The sequence below is a fragment of the Brassica rapa genome, chromosome A02 (genome assembly GCF_000309985.2).
Source record: "Brassica rapa cultivar Chiifu-401-42 chromosome A02, CAAS_Brap_v3.01, whole genome shotgun sequence".
Lineage (NCBI taxonomy): Eukaryota > Viridiplantae > Streptophyta > Magnoliopsida > Brassicales > Brassicaceae > Brassica > Brassica rapa.
This window is the reverse complement of record NC_024796.2, coordinates 26,717,497-26,733,197: the sequence shown is the minus strand read 5'-3', so window position 1 is coordinate 26,733,197 and position 15,701 is coordinate 26,717,497. Positions and strand designations below refer to the sequence as shown.

Below are 15,701 nucleotides of genomic sequence, written 5' to 3'. Positions count from 1 at the left end.
CTACTCCCATGTTGATCGAGACAAGCAAAATATAGTAGGCAGTGACGTAACCAAAACGCTTATCCTCTTCTTTAACTTTCATGCAAAAAGATAAATTATGAATTATCTTCTTCAATGCAACTAGTTGATGTAAAATATTATATTTTTATTGCTCGATGTCACACTATAAAACCTGCTTAAGCACTTGTGTTTTGTAATAAACTTAAACAAATATAGAAAGCTAACTCAATAATGGAAACTTTCTACTTCATCCCATCTCTCTTCTTCCTCGTCCTCTCTTTGAAACTTTTGTTCGGAGCACGACGGCGTAAACTAAACCTACCGCCGAGTCCAACTCGTCCATTTCCGGTCATCGGACATCTCCACCTCCTAAAGCTGCCGCTACACCGTACGTTTCTCTCTCTCCCCAAATCTCTAGACGGTGCCTCCATTTTCTCCCTTCGCCTAGGCACACGTCTCGTTTTCGTTGTCTCTTCTCACTCCGTCGCGGAGGAATGTTTCACCAAAAACGACATCGTTTTAGCTAACCGGCCGGAGTTTATCTTCGGAAAGTATATCGGATACAATTCAAGCACCATGGTCAGTGCGGCTTATGGTGACAGCTGGCGGAACCTCCGTCGTGTTGGCACCATTGAGATCTTCTCGTCTTTTAGACTCAATAGCTTCTTATCCATCCGTGAGGACGAGATCCGACGGCTGATATTCTCTCTATCCAACAACTCTCAACAAGTATGTACCATTTAATATTAACCTAAGGTTTAGAAATATAAAAGATTTACATTTACTTTTTGTTATAATATACTTTCTGCAAAATATAAACAAATAGACATTTTGTATATCATCGATTACAGTAACATAGTACTCTACAATATTAACAAAGCTAGAACATAATATTTTCCCATATTATTTCCAACTAAATTTTAAATAATTAAAATAAAAATTCGGTGGATAAGAATCTAGTTATGTAACCAAGTAATTTGGATTAACATACCATTGATAATTATTAATCATTTGAATAACATTTTTGAAATTCAGGAATATGCAAAGGTGGAGATGAGAACATTGTTTATGAACTTGACTATAAACAACATCCTTAGGATGGTGGCCGGAAAGAGATTTTACGGTGATGAAACAGAGGACGATGATGAGGCAAGACACGTGAGGCAGTTGATCGCCGATGTGGCTGTTAGCAGCGGCGCTGGAAACGTGGCAGACTATTTCCCGATCCTTCGTTTGATAACGAGTTACGAGAAACAAGTGAAAAAGCTAGCGGGTCGAATTGACGAGTTCTTACAGAGTCTAGTGGACGAGAAACGTGCGGAGAAAGTAAAGGGTAACACTATGATCGATCACTTGCTTTCTCTCCAAGAAACTCAGCCTGATTATTACACGGATGTTATCATCAAAGGAATCATACTTGTAAGTAATAAGAGAGCATACTAGTAACGTTTTATTAAGGGTTTATTGTATTTTTTTATAACAAAGTTTTGATTTGAATAGGTTATGATAATTGCTGGGACTAATACATCAGGAGGAACTTTAGAATGGGCGATGGCTAACTTGTTGAACCATCCAGAAGTATTGGAAAGGGCAAGGACCGAGATCGAGGAGCAAATCGGTTCAGACCGGTTAATAGAGGAACAAGACATTGTGAAACTTCCTTATCTACAGAACATTACGTCAGAGACATTACGGCTATATCCTGTGGTTCCAATGCTTCTCCCTCACATGGCGTCAGAAGACTGCATCGTGGCAGGGTACGACGTCCCACGTGGCACGATGGTAATGGTGAACGCATGGGCCATTCATAGAGACCCAAACATGTGGGAAGAGCCGGAGAAGTTCAAGCCAGAGAGGTTTGAGAAAGAAGGTGAGGATAAGAAGATGTTGTCTTTTGGGATGGGAAGACGAGCTTGTCCTGGTTCAGGGCTAGCTCAGAGGCTTGTGACTTTGGCTCTGGGTTCGTTGGTTCAATGTTTCGATTGGGAGAGAGATGGAGAAAAATATGTGGACTTGACAGAAGCTGAGAAAGGAACTATCATGCGCAAAGCTGAACCGTTGAAAGCTATGTGTAGAGCTCGTCCTATTGTCCACAAGATTTTAGATGCTTCTTGTTCATAAGCTTATTTATCTTCCAAACGGTTAATAATATATATCGTAATGCTACTGATTTTGTTGCTTCTTGTATATACTGTTACGAGTTGAAGTTGGATTCATTTAAAATAATTATGTAAATCGAACATAAGTTCAGTAGATTTGTAACCAAGTTTTTTAGGAATCTCTAGTCGCTACATTGAAAAAAACACACAAGCTAAAGATGAAGCAGAAGATAGCATGTCAAACCTTAGATACTATTGCATCTCTGGGGGGGCATTGGAGTGTTTAGTTACTGTCGGAATCGTTTCCAGAGTCTACAAGCATGGGCTGAGGGTTCTTGTAATCGCTAATCTCATCCTTGTATCGCTTCTTGTCAACTTGCGCCTTAGCTTCATATGGCTCCTTTTCCTCAGCTATGGTTTACATAAAAAAAAAACAGACGATGAAGATCACATCACAACACACTTTTTTAAGCTAAGACCAAGAAATGTAGAGTTTTTTTAAGGGGAGATCTTACCAGACATCTGACGCCACTTATCTCCAAGCACCTTTCCTATGTCTCCAAATCCTATTCCTGGGTTACTCTTCTTTATATTCTGTTAAGTGAAAACGATACTATTAATCAAGACATTGCCTAAGAGTGAAATGTTAAGGCAAAAGGAGAGAAGAAAGAACTCACGTCTCTTTCCATTTGGGAGAAGTACATGAAACCAGACATTGCCTTTTTAGGTGCATTGGGATCCTTCTTCTTCTTCTGCGTCTTCTTCTTACTACTGCCTTCTTCTGTGGCCAACGCTTTCTTCTTCAGAGGCAATCCTTTCGAAGACGAAGCCTCTTTCTTGGGCTCCTTCTTAACAGATTTCTGAAGAAGGAATAAAAATAAGATATGGCTTCACTTATGAAAGAGTTTGATTGAAGGAATATGAAACAGTTTTTTTTTCACCTCTTTCTCGCCTCCGTCAGCGTCACTAGCATCAGAGTCGTCGTCCTCGCCAGAATCATCAGTCGGTGAGCCACCGTCATCATCCTCAGCCCCAACAAAGTCTTCGTCCTCCTCATCACTCTCATCAGCAGCTTGGTTTCTGATACGCTCAAGATGAGGGTCAACAGCATCGTCATCATCATTATCCTGAAGAACAGCAGCTACACCTTCTGCAGTACCCGCACCTCCAAGGTTCATGATCTTCAATCCCTTAGAGCTGGCATCAAAAGAAGGATGATGTTTTATTCACTACCGTTCATTTCAAGAACGTTGATGCTGAGATACCAACCTTATGAAGGAATAGAGATTGTGATACTCGTTCCTCTGAATATTCCGGAAGAGATGTTCATGATCAGTTTTCAGTCTTATGGAAAGATCGAAGTAATGCATGTTAGCACCGCCAGCAGCATGCCTTTCAAACTCCACATAGTCAATCTACAAAAATTAAAAAAACAAACGGTTTAAACAAACCAACTATATATCAAAATTTTCCCAATCATTAATAACCACAGAATACCTCATCATGAAGTATAAGCGTTGGAGGTTTAGGTAAAAAGAAAAATCCCTTCTCGAGGGGATAGAGAACACCATCTTCGGCCTTGAGAGATGATTTCACTGCAAACCCATCTTGGGAACTGCGGAACTTCCCTGGTTTAGTGATCTTCGCACCAGACAGCCAACGCAACACGGTGGTGAACACTTCATGTATGAGACCCTGAAAAATTCATAATAGCCAATATCCTTAGCACTCAGTGTATATAGATATTTTTATGAAGGAACTATAAAATAAGCGGAGACCAGACAAGAGACCTTATATGATCGCTCCAACTTGTCCTTGAACCTTGTATTCATAAGATCATCACTAATTGAGAGTTCACTTTCGACCACGGAGTCTGTCTCAAACTAAAGAAGGTGGAGAAAAACAGATTGAAACGGTTAAAGAAACAAACTTCTAAAAGAAGATTGATATGAAAGGGAAAATAAAAGTAATGTTTACCTGCATCACAATATGGGGGTACAGGGTCTGACCTTTCCGGATTGGTGGGTCTAGAGATATAACAACAAACGTGTGTGGCTGGTTTGACTGCGCAGGCACAAAACAGATAACAAGAGTTCCATTAATAGGTATAAGAGTCAGTGAAAACAAGTAAAAGTCCCTTAGATACGATTAAAAAGAATTACCTTTGGAAGCAAAAACAAGCGGACAACACTACTGTATTGAATCTTAAAGTCATTGGCTTGTCCTTGCAAGCGTAAGAAAGAAAGGTGAAGCTCCACATTGTACCGACCCCTGTGAAAGAAAAAACCAATCATGTATTCATGAGATGATTCAGCAACACACAGTAGCAACAAATGCTAGAGTAATCAACTAATACTCTTAACAGTAAAGATACGATGTAAGGAAAAATCTTTACCTGGGAGTGAGGATTGCAATACCCTCAAATGTGACGACAGCCTCCTCAACTCCAGCACCAACATCAGCCACTTTCAAGATATTGTCATGGAAAACCTAAGACATGCTCTTAGGATCAACATACAAAAAGACACACCCATATAATTAAGGAAAAAAACTTCAATCAACTTACTTGAGCAGGTGGGCGAGTTTCATCACCAACAAACTGGGTGTTGGTATTAGGAATATGAAAACTTATCTCCATCAACGAGTCTTTCTATAAATACATAATAACAGAATCAGTAACTCAGCTAGACTGCATTTTCAAAGGAGAAACATACCTCATTGGCACCCGCAGTATCATCAACATGAAACTCCAACAAGACGTCATTCTTCCCTTGAAGCTGAGTCTGTGACACATCAGCCAGAGACACTTCAAAAGCTTGCTTCCCACCAACCAAAAACGTTAAATTATTCCCTGCACAAAAGAAAACGAATAAAGCTAAAACCTTTTTCACTTAAGAAGACAAAAGAAGCTTAAACTCAACCAAATTATGATTCTTTCCGACCAAACTCAAGCAAACTATGATTCTTTCCGACCAAACTCAAGCAAATTATGATTCTTTCCGACCAAACTCAACCAAATTATGATTCTTTCCCACTAGAAAACAGTCAGTTAAGAGGAGGAGAACACACAGAATAAGGAGTTAAAGAACTCACCATTCAAATCAACCTCACCCCAATTGCGACCACTAACAGAGAGCTGTTTCTCTTCAGGCGTTTTCCCAAACGCACTTTGGAAAAAGCTGGTCAGGCTCGCAACATCCTATCCCACCAAACAAAACACACACACATAAGCATGAACATAATATAACTTCCAATCAAAGAACAAGAAGATAATATTAGTAGCAAAACCTGATCACGAAAGCCAATGAACTTATAGTACAACCCATCTTTGGTTTTGACACCAAGCTGGTTAGTCCTCGGAACCTTCATCCAGCTCACGCCCACGATGTCCGATTTGTCGACCTCCACAGCTTTGCCGCCGCCTTGCTTCTTCCATTGAATCCCTCCTGAGTTGATCTTAAGGAGTCCAGGGTTCTGCAGTTACCAAACGTAATCAAACGAGGGAAACTAAATTAGGGTTTCGAAGCGAGAGGAATAGGGAGAAACCCCTAGAGGAAGAGAAAGATCCTAAGAGAATAAGGGAGGAACGAACCGATCCGCCGCGGCCACTGAGGGAGATGTTGTTGAAGGAATGAACGTCCGTCATGGCTCCGATGAGAGGCGAGCCAAGGAGGAAGAGAAGAGACTGATGAGTTTTTAACACACAGAGACACAGTGATGGACGGAGAGCGAATTTAAAGCATTTGATAATTAAGAAGAATAAATCCGTTTTAAAATTTTAATGAGGGCTGGTTACTTACCATTAGATGATTATTTATCCCCTATATATTATTTGAGAAGCATTACAACATTTTTTTTGTAGCCACATGTCATCACTAGAATGATTCTTAGAATCCTTAGAGAATATGTTGGTCCATTTAAATATATAATAAGCTTTTTATTAAACCACAATAAATACATTATTAATGTGATTCATTATTTTCTTAAATAAGATTACGGAATTGCCTAATGTGGCTAAAGTATATATGACAATTAATAATTTTGAATAATAAAGATTTGATAAAAAAATATGTGTATTATAATTATATTTGTTTAATTTTAAGCTATTAAAATAAATTAAACAATCATAGTAACCATATAATAAAAATTAAAAAAATTATTTATATATTATATTTTGAATTTTTAAAAACGAGTATAAATTACTAAAACTGTTAAAAGTTTCACATTCAAATTTTGTAATCTATGATTTAAAACTTTTGTTATGACATGATACAAATAATTGAAAAATAATATAAGTTGAAAGTCTCATTTAATAAGTTAAAAGATATATAAATATATGTATCATTTTAAATTAAATTATATGTCATATAAAAATACATAAATATCGTAATTTTGAAATTTACTTTGAACATTTTTTTGATAAAAATTTGAAAAAATATTGACAACTTAATTTTTTTAAATGTTATAAATGACTTAAACCATTATTCCCACAGTGAAAATTTTGTTATCACTAATTTAGACTTTTTGCTTTAACAGATACAAATGATAAAAAAAATATGAACAAAAAGCATCATCTAATAAATATTAATATTAACATATACCATATATATGTTACTATTATTTAAATTTAATTATATATCATATCAAATAGAAAAAAAAATTTCGATTTACTAAATTTATTTATACGTTCGCACCAATTTAATTATACAAGTAGTAGATAATGATTTTTTATTTATTCAATATATATTTATTATTTCATAATATGCTATTCAATATATATTTATTATTTCATAATATGCTATAAACATATAATATATAAAATAATTTATATATATAATGTTCATCCCGCGCAAGGCGCGGGTCTTAACCTAGTACTTATTATTCTGTTTTAGAAAAATCTGTGTTTAAGTTTTTACATATATAAAAAAAATCAATTTTAATTATTATTTACAAATAAATACAATTAACTTTTCAAAATTTACAATCTATATTATTATTTGCAAATATTTTTGGGCAATTCTTTCAAGGGTTTATTTGCCAAATAACCAAAAAAAAATGAAAATTAGATTTTGGGAGAGAGAGTAGAGAGAGATAGGAAGAGGAAGTAGGAGAGAGGGGAAATTTTTGGTTAGTTAATGTATTTAAGTTTTTTTCATCTATATAGGATGCAATTTCCCTTCTTTCAAATAGTCATTTTTAACTTTTCGAAATAGTCTTTTTTTATTTTGAAAATTTTAATATTTTTTTTAATTTGAAACTATATACCCAAAACTCCATCCCTTAATTCTAAATTCTAAGTCTAGGTTAACCCTAAGGTAAAAATACATTTTTACTTTTTAATAAAACTTATTTTGGTCATTTTCTTCATTAAAATCTATTTTTGTGACAAAAACTTAAAAATGCTTATCTTAGAAAATTCTCATATTTTTTTGTTTGTTTTACAGCTCTCGAATTAAATGTAAAACGATTAAAGTATATGTTACCCTTGATGAATAGTTATGTTTATTATTAATATAAATTTTATATAATATACTAATTCTATTTCAAAAAAAAATCAATGTGTAAAAAGAATTACACAATTTTTATGACTAACTATTTTTATAACTTTTAATCAATCAAAATTCAATAAACATGATTACGCGATCATATCACATACACAAATCACAGATTATTGTTCATTTTACTGTAATGCTGCCAGTAGCAAATCACAATTTTAAATCATTAAAAAACTTAGCTACTGAAAATAAAGCATTTTGAAACTGATTTCAAATTAGTTTATAAATTGTATTTAAAGGATGTATTTTAAAGTGATTTTGTAGTGACAATATGAATTGAAAAGAAAAAAACAAACAGTGTGATATTATTACAAGAGTTTATTGGCAACAGAACCAAGCAAATACATATGGCAAAGACAAACAAACGAATAGGGGAGACTCTTCTCTTATTGGTTTAATTTAATACACGCACGCACTCACACGTAGAGCGACATAAACAGCTTTCTCTGGTAAAACAAGAGTCTGGAGCAATCAAGCAAAACCAACAACCACTACACCGGTTCTTTCACTTCTTACCAGACCTCAGAACATGTAGACAACACTGTCGTGGATCCTTGACTTCTGGTTCTGTGCAACACATTCCGATATCCACATCAGGTTCCTGATCTCCTGCTCCCTCAACCTCATATACGCAAAGAACACCCCGTAATGGAACTGCCAAAAAAAAAAATCAACCCACTGTAAGTGTTAAACAGCCAATCAGAAACAAGACTTGTTATGCAATTAGAAACAAACCTGCTGCTCAAAGGCTAAGCAAAGCCTTCTGACTTCTTCTTCATAAAACGCCTTGTCGAGCATTTGGCTCTCTCCATAAGACATCTTGGAGAATATCGCTTGGTAAGGAGGGTATTTCTCCATAACACCACGAACCTAACAGTGAATGACAAATTGACAATTAGATTCATTTTCACACATAACATATTATAATGTTATTAGCTTAAGTGTTTACCTGATCTATGTCTTCGCAGATAGCAAGCTCCTCGTGGCCATATGGATAGCTTCACAAGCAAAAAAAGTAAAACCATGGTAAGAAAAACACCATTGAATGGAATATATAGTTTGGGTCTACAATGCTTACAGAAGACCAAAGTTAGAGTAGAGTTTCTTCCTGTCTTCTCTTGTAAGCTCAGTGCCAATGCTGCATAAAAAAAGGAAATTCAGTTTCAGCGACTTTATAAAGACCGTAACATCTTGTGGTAGTAGATAATAACCTATTGATGGTGATGTTCACAGCTCTTCTGTCAGCTTCGAAGGCTAGAAGGTCAGACATAATCTCTGATGTTGCCCCACCAAGTTTCTATTTCGGATACACAGCGACAATGGGGTTAGCTAGCATAATAGGTAGATTATGAATTTGTGTTAAAAAAAAGATCCAAGAGTCAAGTAGCACCTGACAGAACTTGTAAAAGTCCTCAAGGTATGCTTTGTAGAGGGTGTTCCTCATAATCTCTATGTTCATGTCATCCAAATCCTGAAAATGACACGAACGTTAAACGAATCTTAATAATCTAAACAATTCCACAAGGTGGTTAAAAAGGAACAATAGTAAATGTTTCAGCGATGTACCTCTGAGGTTAAGCATTCAGAGAAATAAGGAGCGAGAGGAGTATCCACAAGCACCAACCTATAGAGCTCCCTCATGTTCTGAGCAACTGCCAGCGTGGCAATGCTGGAAAAGAGAAATCATTAGCAAAAACATTAAAGCAGCTACTTGAAGAGGTATAGAAGATCCAAAAGGTCAATGCAGGTACCTGTCAAACATGCCTAAAGGGTGACACTTCTCAATCAACTCTTGAACATCTCTCTCGTGGAGGGTTCCAGTAACAATCAGCACGACGTTGTCAATCATGTGGCCGTATCTGCATAACAATATCAAGAGAAAGATAACCCAATATCTCAAATGTCAGCGTCTTTTATTGATAGATTATAACGTTATAACTTATAAGCTAGCAAACTAGAACAAAATGATCAAAATCTTTGCTCTCAAATACTGAAACAAATCCATTTCACTGAAATCTCTTTAAAATGGAGCTTCGTGAAAGTACCAAACCTTGCATACTATAATGGACAAGAGAATTCTAGCAAACCTAAATACCAACAAAACTAATAGGCTTATACCTGGAAACTAAAAAAGGGCCAACAACATCACTGCACCACCATTTTCGAATCATCTAGAATGATGAGTTACCGAAGGATCTAACTTACCTGATGTACTCTAAGAAGGTTGACATAGGCTCAGTTGCTTGACAAAGCATATGCTTATAATCATCCACAAGCTTGAGAGTGCACTTCTCCACAATTGTTGTGGTATGCAGAGGTGACGGTTCTGCAGCCACAGATTAAAAAAATAAAAATCTTTTACAACAATAATGAAACAGAGATTTCAGACAAACAAACAACCGCAAGAACAGAACAAATCACTGTCTTGTCTAAACATCATCTTAGAGATCCAATTAGGAAGATGAATGTCAACTAAAACAAAATTGGTTTGATAAAGAACATTTTTTACAACAATAATGGAACAGAGACACTGATAAACCAAGCAGATTTCAGACAAAAGAACAGGATAAATCACTGTCTTGTCTAAACACCAGGTTTGAAATCCATTCATGAAGATGGATTACAATTAAAATAAAACTAATTCAGTGATAAAGAACATTTTGTTACAACAATAATGGAACAGAGATTCAAACAAACACAAGAACAGAACAAATCATTGTCTTGTCTAAATATCAGCTTAAAAAAAAGATCCATTAATGAAGACGAATTTAAATCAACATAAAACTGATTCCACAGTGAAAGCAATTCGTAACCCTAAAACCCAGAAACTCACATCAACCAAAACAGAATCGAAGTCAACTAATCAGATCATCATCACGGATCGAGAGAGCGATCAAATGAGGGAAAACGCACCGTTTTGGAGGTAAGGGCCGTACTTGGTAGCGGAGAGGTGCATCTTGATGTCGTCAAGGTTTTCGCACTGGCAGAGATTGTTGTAATCGGCGGTGGTGAGAAGGCCGGCACGGTGGCCCCTCACGATCGCCTCCAAGTATCCGCCATGGATGTTGAACGTCAGCGCCTCGAATCCGTACATCCTTCTCTCCTTGCCTTTACGGAGATAATTCAGATCTTAAAGGTTGAACGGAGAGAGAGATCTGAAGAAAACAATCGAAGCAGAGGCAGAGAGATCAAACGTTAAAGAAGAAGATAGATTTGATTCATTTGTTTTGCAATCTCGTCCTTGGAACTTTGGAAATTACCATACTGTCCCTCTGTTATAGCCATAAACCGGTCTGGTACGATTCGCACGCGCGCAAATACTTCTAAACCGAAAATTGGACATTAGTGTTGGTTCGGTTGATCGGTTTATTATTATTTTAGACCAAATCTCTTTTTTTTTTATTCTGTATTTTTAGCTACAAACTAAATCCAAACATAACATACAAGAAAATTTACAAGAACCAAAAAAAATGAAATATGTGTCACATATGATTATAAAACCATTTAGTTATAAGATATATAGCAAAAAAAAAATTGAAATTCAAAACCTTTTTTACTAACTTTAGCCTGAGATTTTCAATCCTTGTGACATTTCTCTGAAAGATTCAATTTTTGTTACTAGAATGGAGCAAGTGTGCATTGGTTTTGGACCTTTTTGACAATAGTCATTGCCAAGATATGTCGTGCCATTCCAATTTGGGGTCTCTTCATCAGGTCCTTCCCCAGAAAGGTGCTTCACTATCTCCAACTATCCACCAGTCCGGACCTCAAGGACTTGGCTAGTTCATCGCAGCAGTTCTGTAGCAAAGTAACAACTCTTAAGTTTATTACACTTAGAACCCAAGAACTGAGACCGAGTCATACGTCCGTGGACCCACACAATTTCTGCACCGAACACAACCTTTGCATTTGGTTTAAGCAAGTTAACTCTCTATCATGATTAACACTTACAGCCATGTTATTAAAAGATTAAAATTCAATACATAGCACAGGACATATATTACAGGGTAAAACATATGTTTTTACAAACAAACAGGTTTTATATATATCCTTGCAAGAACTTTACACTCTCTCAACCTTTACATTTCTTCTACACATTAAAAACCACAGATCAAAATCTTTAGACCTTCAGGACCAAAGATATTTTTCCTGAGTTCCATCCACTCAAAGAACACAAACCAGGATCCACAGACCATCTCTTTTGCTCTTGAATCAGAAAGAATCGATGCAACATGAAGCCTAGAACAACATCCAGCTCCAATCCGGTCAGACAAACTAATTCCCTATACTTTGAGTCATTGCTCTTTTCCTTTAGGCTTTGGTGATTGCCTCGCATTCCGATAAGGCGAAGCCTGAGGCAAGTTTAAACTCGACAAACTCCTCAGAGGCTGTCCGTTTCTCGCCACAAACCCACCTCCTTGTGTCCTAACACCGTTCTTAGCAACAGGCTGCATTGTCTGGAAAGATGTAGAAGAGCTAGCGAAGTCTTTAAGACTCGGTAACGGCTTTAACGCTTCGACAACTTCACTCATCTTTGGTCTAGCTTTAGAGTCTCGGTTAAGGCACTGTGCCGCTACTTGGGTGGCTTTCTGAGCTCCCTTGATCGAGAAGTGACCCTCTAAGCGAGGATCCAACAGTCTGTAAAACTTCTTTTTGTCTAAAAGATGAGGTTTCACCCATTCCACCAGGTTTTGTTCACCGTTGGGACGGCTTTTATCCACAGCTCTTCGTCCAGTTAGAATCTCAAGTAGAACTACTCCGAAGCTGTATACGTCACTCTTCGTTGTCAAATGTCCTGATGTTGAAACTGAGATTAGTAACTCCATAAACTAAATAGTTCCTCCATTTTCAGTTTTAAATGTAAAATTTATTGATTTTTATGTTATATGATCTTTTATATTCTGCAGATTATTTTTCTATTGGTTGAATTAAGGTTTGTTAGATGGTTAATGATTTTTTTCTTAATCTGTGCACAACTCCAAAACGTCAAATAAAAAGAAACGGAGGGAGTAATAACAAAGGGGAGAGGATACTTTACTCACCAGTCATTACATATTCAGGAGCTGCATAACCATATGTTCCCATGACTCTGGTTGATACATGTGATTTCTTCTCGTCTGGGGCATCTTTAGCTAGCCCAAAGTCAGAGAGCTTTGAGTTATATTCCTGAAAATAGAAACATTTATTTCCAATTTTATTAAGAATGGTGAGAATAAAGGGTAGAAGAGCTTCTGAACTTCAGAGTTCAGACATACAGCGTCAAGTAAGATGTTAGATGTTTTGAAATCGCGGTAAATGACAGGCTTCTCAGCTTCCTCATGAAGAAACGCAAGACCTTTAGCTGCACCAAGCGCAATTTTCATTCTGACAGACCAAGGGAGAGGTAAAGTCCCTGAAACAAAAAGATAACAATGACAAATGAAACAAGAATCAATATAAGATTTGTGATTGATTAACAGTGATTGATTAACAAACATACTTCTGAAAAGATGATTCTCAAGACTCCCTCGAGGCATAAACTCATAAACAAGCAGCCTTTGGTCTTCTTCCATGCAATAACCCACCAGTTTAACCAAGCTTGGGTGAACAAGGTTCCCAAGAAAGTTAATCTCAGCCTGTACATAAAATTTAGCAACATGATCAAAACATTTATAGCACTAGGCTTTAACCACTATCAAGGTAAAAGAGATTGGTCCATTACCAGCCACTCCTTGTGACCTTGAAGACCATCTGGGTTCAGTGTTTTGACAGCTACAGTCAAACCAGTACCAGGCTTAACCGGCGCCGTTCCGTTTTCCTCAATCCATCCTTTGAAAACACATCCAAACCCACCTTCGCCAAGAAGAGACTCTGGTCTGAAGTTCCTAGTGGCTAACTTGAGGTCGTTAAACATGAATATCCTTAGCTTAGAAGAATACTTCAACTCCCCACTAATTAGAGGTGTCGACGAACCACTCTCCGGACGGCTAACATCTTTAGACGAAGGTGGATGATCTTCACGCTTCTCAATAACATGCTTAGGTGCTGCTGCAATAGGTATTATAACAAAACAAATCAAAACAAAGTTGTCTTTTCCAGTTCAAGTGTCAGCACAAGATAAACAATCTCAACCTACAAATAGATACACACTCACAAACGAATTTGATCATCTAGTAGTAGAGGAAGAAAGAGATTTACCAACAACTGTGGTGGTGGCATTCAAGGAACTATCAACTTTTGATCTAGAAGTGATGCAGCTGAATATGAGCTTGATTCTGAACCAGAACCCACTTTCACTCTCATCTCCATCTCTCTTATTTGCACTCAAAGTCTTCCCCTTTTCAGGTTTCTCCACACCCACAACCTTAACAGAGTCTTTCTCCGTAGCCATCGTCTCCTTACAAACCCTAGAACTAAAATCAAAGAGAAGCCCTAGAACAGATCACTCCCTCTCATCACATCCATAGAAATCGATCTCGATCAGACCCAGAACGTGAAATTGATGGAAAGAGCAGAAAGTCAGAAACCCAATTCTCAGAAAGGATAAAGTTTGATCCTTTCTCCCTTCAAAGAAAAAAAGGTAAGACTTTTAAGATGAAAACAAACGATGAGCTCCTGAATTGGGGATATAAAGAAACAACGATATGAGTGAAGGGAATGGGAGATTAGCCGGAGAAAGTTTTTAGTCAAAAGGGATGGATTCTCTTTTTGAGAAAGATACAGAGCTACGAAAGGGCATCTTCAGAGAGAAGAGAGAGACTGAAACTGGTCAGCAACGGGCAGATGGGGCAGCTTGTGTGAAACAGAGGAGATAAATTGGTCAGCTTGGGCAGCAAAAAAAAGTACGCGTACATGAGCTCAAATAATTAAGGGTTAATTTGTCCAAAAAAAAAGATTTAAGGGTTAATTTAGTTATAATCTTATATTAAATTAAGTGTTAATTTTAAAAGAGAATTAAACATAACTTTCTACAAAAATGTATATATACATATATATATATATGATTTTGGGCTAATTCATTCTTTAAAAGATAAAAAAATTTTGGGATTTTGGGATAATTTAATTTTCATATAACAAAAATGTATATATTAAACATAACTGTCTACAATCTATACAATTTTATAAAAGAATAAATTTTGATTGATTTGGGAATTTATAATAATACTATTAGTGCCTTTCAAAAAAAAATTGATATGTACAATTTTCTTATCAAATTTATGCTTCAATGCATACGATTGTAACACTTCTGAGATATTATATTCAACTTTTGTTTAATTATTTCAAAATTTATAAAATCTGATATGATATATAACAAGCCAAACAAAATTCTATAATAAACGGCCTTTCCAAGTCTAGTTGACTACAACACTCAAAAAACTTATATATGCAATTAACAATGCTTGAATTTTTGGATTTGAACTCTGATCTGAGATTCTGAGTGTAAGTCTAACCAAATGTTGATGATAAAAAATGGTTTTCTCCTCTCTCGTCATTTATTCTTTAGATATCAGAAATGCAAGGATATAATAGATTAATCAAGTAAGACTGTGTGAGAGTATGTTGATAACTTTCTTTACTCGTTTCAAGATTCTTTAATAGTAGCATTAATCAGCAACTAATAATTGAGTTAATTATAAAAAGAACAAGACGAAAGGGTAGACTTTTTGGTTTTGGGGAAGATAGTTATTATGCATGTTGACTTTACATCTAGAAGAATAAAAGCTTTTGGGACACATGGAGTCATTTGAGGTGCTCAGCAGCTAATGGATAAACGGTAGGCAACTAACTTGTTGAAGTTACAGGTGGTTGTCTTTTTTGACTCTTTGAGTTCAGACCAATGAAATTCTAATCCTCTTTAATTGTTTTTATTCTTTCTAATAAGCCAAAAAAAAGAAACGAAAGATTGTTTTTAAGAGTGAATGTAGAGTCACGGGAGAAGATGGTGAGATACGCGGCAAAGAACACACAACCAAAGACAAGGTCAAGGACCGATGGTGAGAATGCAGGGCTACGGCCGCCTATAGAAAAATATATCTTTGCACGTATGAAGAATTTTAATAAATATAAA

The 15,701-nt window shown here is 36.2% G+C and overlaps 4 protein-coding genes across 5 annotated transcripts; 1 reads left to right on the top strand and 3 right to left on the bottom strand.

Annotated features, from left to right (window-relative positions):
• The first annotated feature begins 177 nt into the window (after positions 1 to 177).
• LOC103854187 (cytochrome P450 81D11) lies at positions 178 to 2,229 on the top strand. The gene is made up of 3 exons (XM_009131112.3): positions 178 to 729; positions 1,036 to 1,419; positions 1,501 to 2,229. Exons 1-3 carry the CDS (start codon positions 232 to 234, stop codon positions 2,119 to 2,121), a joined length of 1,503 nt encoding a protein of 500 aa, XP_009129360.1. The 5' UTR covers positions 178 to 231; the 3' UTR covers positions 2,122 to 2,229.
• LOC103854188 (FACT complex subunit SSRP1) lies at positions 2,195 to 5,896 on the bottom strand. Its single transcript, XM_009131113.3, has 15 exons — positions 5,692 to 5,896; positions 5,388 to 5,573; positions 5,193 to 5,298; positions 4,814 to 4,950; positions 4,666 to 4,749; positions 4,495 to 4,589; positions 4,262 to 4,370; positions 4,077 to 4,163; positions 3,890 to 3,982; positions 3,597 to 3,794; positions 3,369 to 3,514; positions 3,041 to 3,296; positions 2,777 to 2,959; positions 2,615 to 2,693; positions 2,195 to 2,510 (listed from the first exon to the last, which is right to left on the bottom strand). Exons 1-15 carry the CDS (start codon positions 5,743 to 5,745, stop codon positions 2,383 to 2,385), a joined length of 1,941 nt encoding a protein of 646 aa, XP_009129361.1. The 5' UTR covers positions 5,746 to 5,896; the 3' UTR covers positions 2,195 to 2,382.
• Positions 5,897 to 7,907: 2,011 nt separating this feature from the next.
• On the bottom strand, positions 7,908 to 10,873 carry LOC103854189 (V-type proton ATPase subunit d1). Its single transcript, XM_009131114.3, has 10 exons — positions 10,568 to 10,873; positions 9,860 to 9,980; positions 9,406 to 9,513; positions 9,221 to 9,323; positions 9,045 to 9,125; positions 8,866 to 8,951; positions 8,733 to 8,792; positions 8,604 to 8,652; positions 8,390 to 8,524; positions 7,908 to 8,308 (listed from the first exon to the last, which is right to left on the bottom strand). Exons 1-10 carry the CDS (start codon positions 10,746 to 10,748, stop codon positions 8,177 to 8,179), a joined length of 1,056 nt encoding a protein of 351 aa, XP_009129362.1. The 5' UTR covers positions 10,749 to 10,873; the 3' UTR covers positions 7,908 to 8,176.
• Positions 10,874 to 11,591: 718 nt separating this feature from the next.
• On the bottom strand, positions 11,592 to 14,424 carry LOC103854190 (probable serine/threonine-protein kinase PIX7). Of its 2 annotated transcripts, none has more exons than XM_009131117.3 (6): positions 13,832 to 14,424; positions 13,356 to 13,678; positions 13,134 to 13,269; positions 12,910 to 13,046; positions 12,697 to 12,820; positions 11,592 to 12,449 (listed from the first exon to the last, which is right to left on the bottom strand). In XM_009131117.3, exons 1-6 carry the CDS (start codon positions 14,022 to 14,024, stop codon positions 11,950 to 11,952), a joined length of 1,413 nt encoding a protein of 470 aa, XP_009129365.1. In that variant the 5' UTR covers positions 14,025 to 14,424; the 3' UTR covers positions 11,592 to 11,949. The 2 variants fall into 2 exon arrangements, with proteins under 2 accessions (XP_009129365.1, XP_009129364.1); XM_009131116.3 differs by having other exon boundaries at positions 13,356 to 13,681; positions 13,832 to 14,417.
• Between the last annotated feature and the right edge of the window lie 1,277 nt (positions 14,425 to 15,701).

What these genes read in the sequence shown, in the direction of transcription:
- LOC103854190 (XM_009131116.3), bottom strand. Translation starts at nt 14,024, where the DNA reads ATGGCTACGGAGAAAGACTCTGTTAAGGTTGTGGGTGTGGAGAAACCT. An exon ending in AAGGTCACAAGGAGTGGCTG is followed by an intron (nt 13,270 to 13,355) that starts GTAATGGACCAA and finishes TTTTATGTACAG; the next exon opens with GCTGAGATTAACTTTCTTGG. An exon ending in TGAGAATCATCTTTTCAGAA is followed by an intron (nt 13,047 to 13,133) that starts GTATGTTTGTTA and finishes TTTTTGTTTCAG; the next exon opens with GGACTTTACCTCTCCCTTGG.
- LOC103854187 (XM_009131112.3), top strand. Translation starts at nt 232, where the DNA reads ATGGAAACTTTCTACTTCATCCCATCTCTCTTCTTCCTCGTCCTCTCT. An exon ending in TATCCAACAACTCTCAACAA is followed by an intron (nt 730 to 1,035) that starts GTATGTACCATT and finishes TTTGAAATTCAG; the next exon opens with GAATATGCAAAGGTGGAGAT. An exon ending in TCATCAAAGGAATCATACTT is followed by an intron (nt 1,420 to 1,500) that starts GTAAGTAATAAG and finishes TGATTTGAATAG; the next exon opens with GTTATGATAATTGCTGGGAC.
- LOC103854188 (XM_009131113.3), bottom strand. Translation starts at nt 5,745, where the DNA reads ATGACGGACGTTCATTCCTTCAACAACATCTCCCTCAGTGGCCGCGGC. An exon ending in GCTTGTTTTTGCTTCCAAAG is followed by an intron (nt 4,164 to 4,261) that starts GTAATTCTTTTT and finishes GTGCCTGCGCAG; the next exon opens with TCAAACCAGCCACACACGTT. An exon ending in CTGACGGAGGCGAGAAAGAG is followed by an intron (nt 2,960 to 3,040) that starts GTGAAAAAAAAA and finishes TTCCTTCTTCAG; the next exon opens with AAATCTGTTAAGAAGGAGCC.
- LOC103854189 (XM_009131114.3), bottom strand. Translation starts at nt 10,748, where the DNA reads ATGTACGGATTCGAGGCGCTGACGTTCAACATCCATGGCGGATACTTG. An exon ending in ACCTTCTTAGAGTACATCAG is followed by an intron (nt 9,514 to 9,859) that starts GTAAGTTAGATC and finishes ATTGTTATGCAG; the next exon opens with ATACGGCCACATGATTGACA. An exon ending in ACTTTTACAAGTTCTGTCAG is followed by an intron (nt 8,952 to 9,044) that starts GTGCTACTTGAC and finishes TATCCGAAATAG; the next exon opens with AAACTTGGTGGGGCAACATC.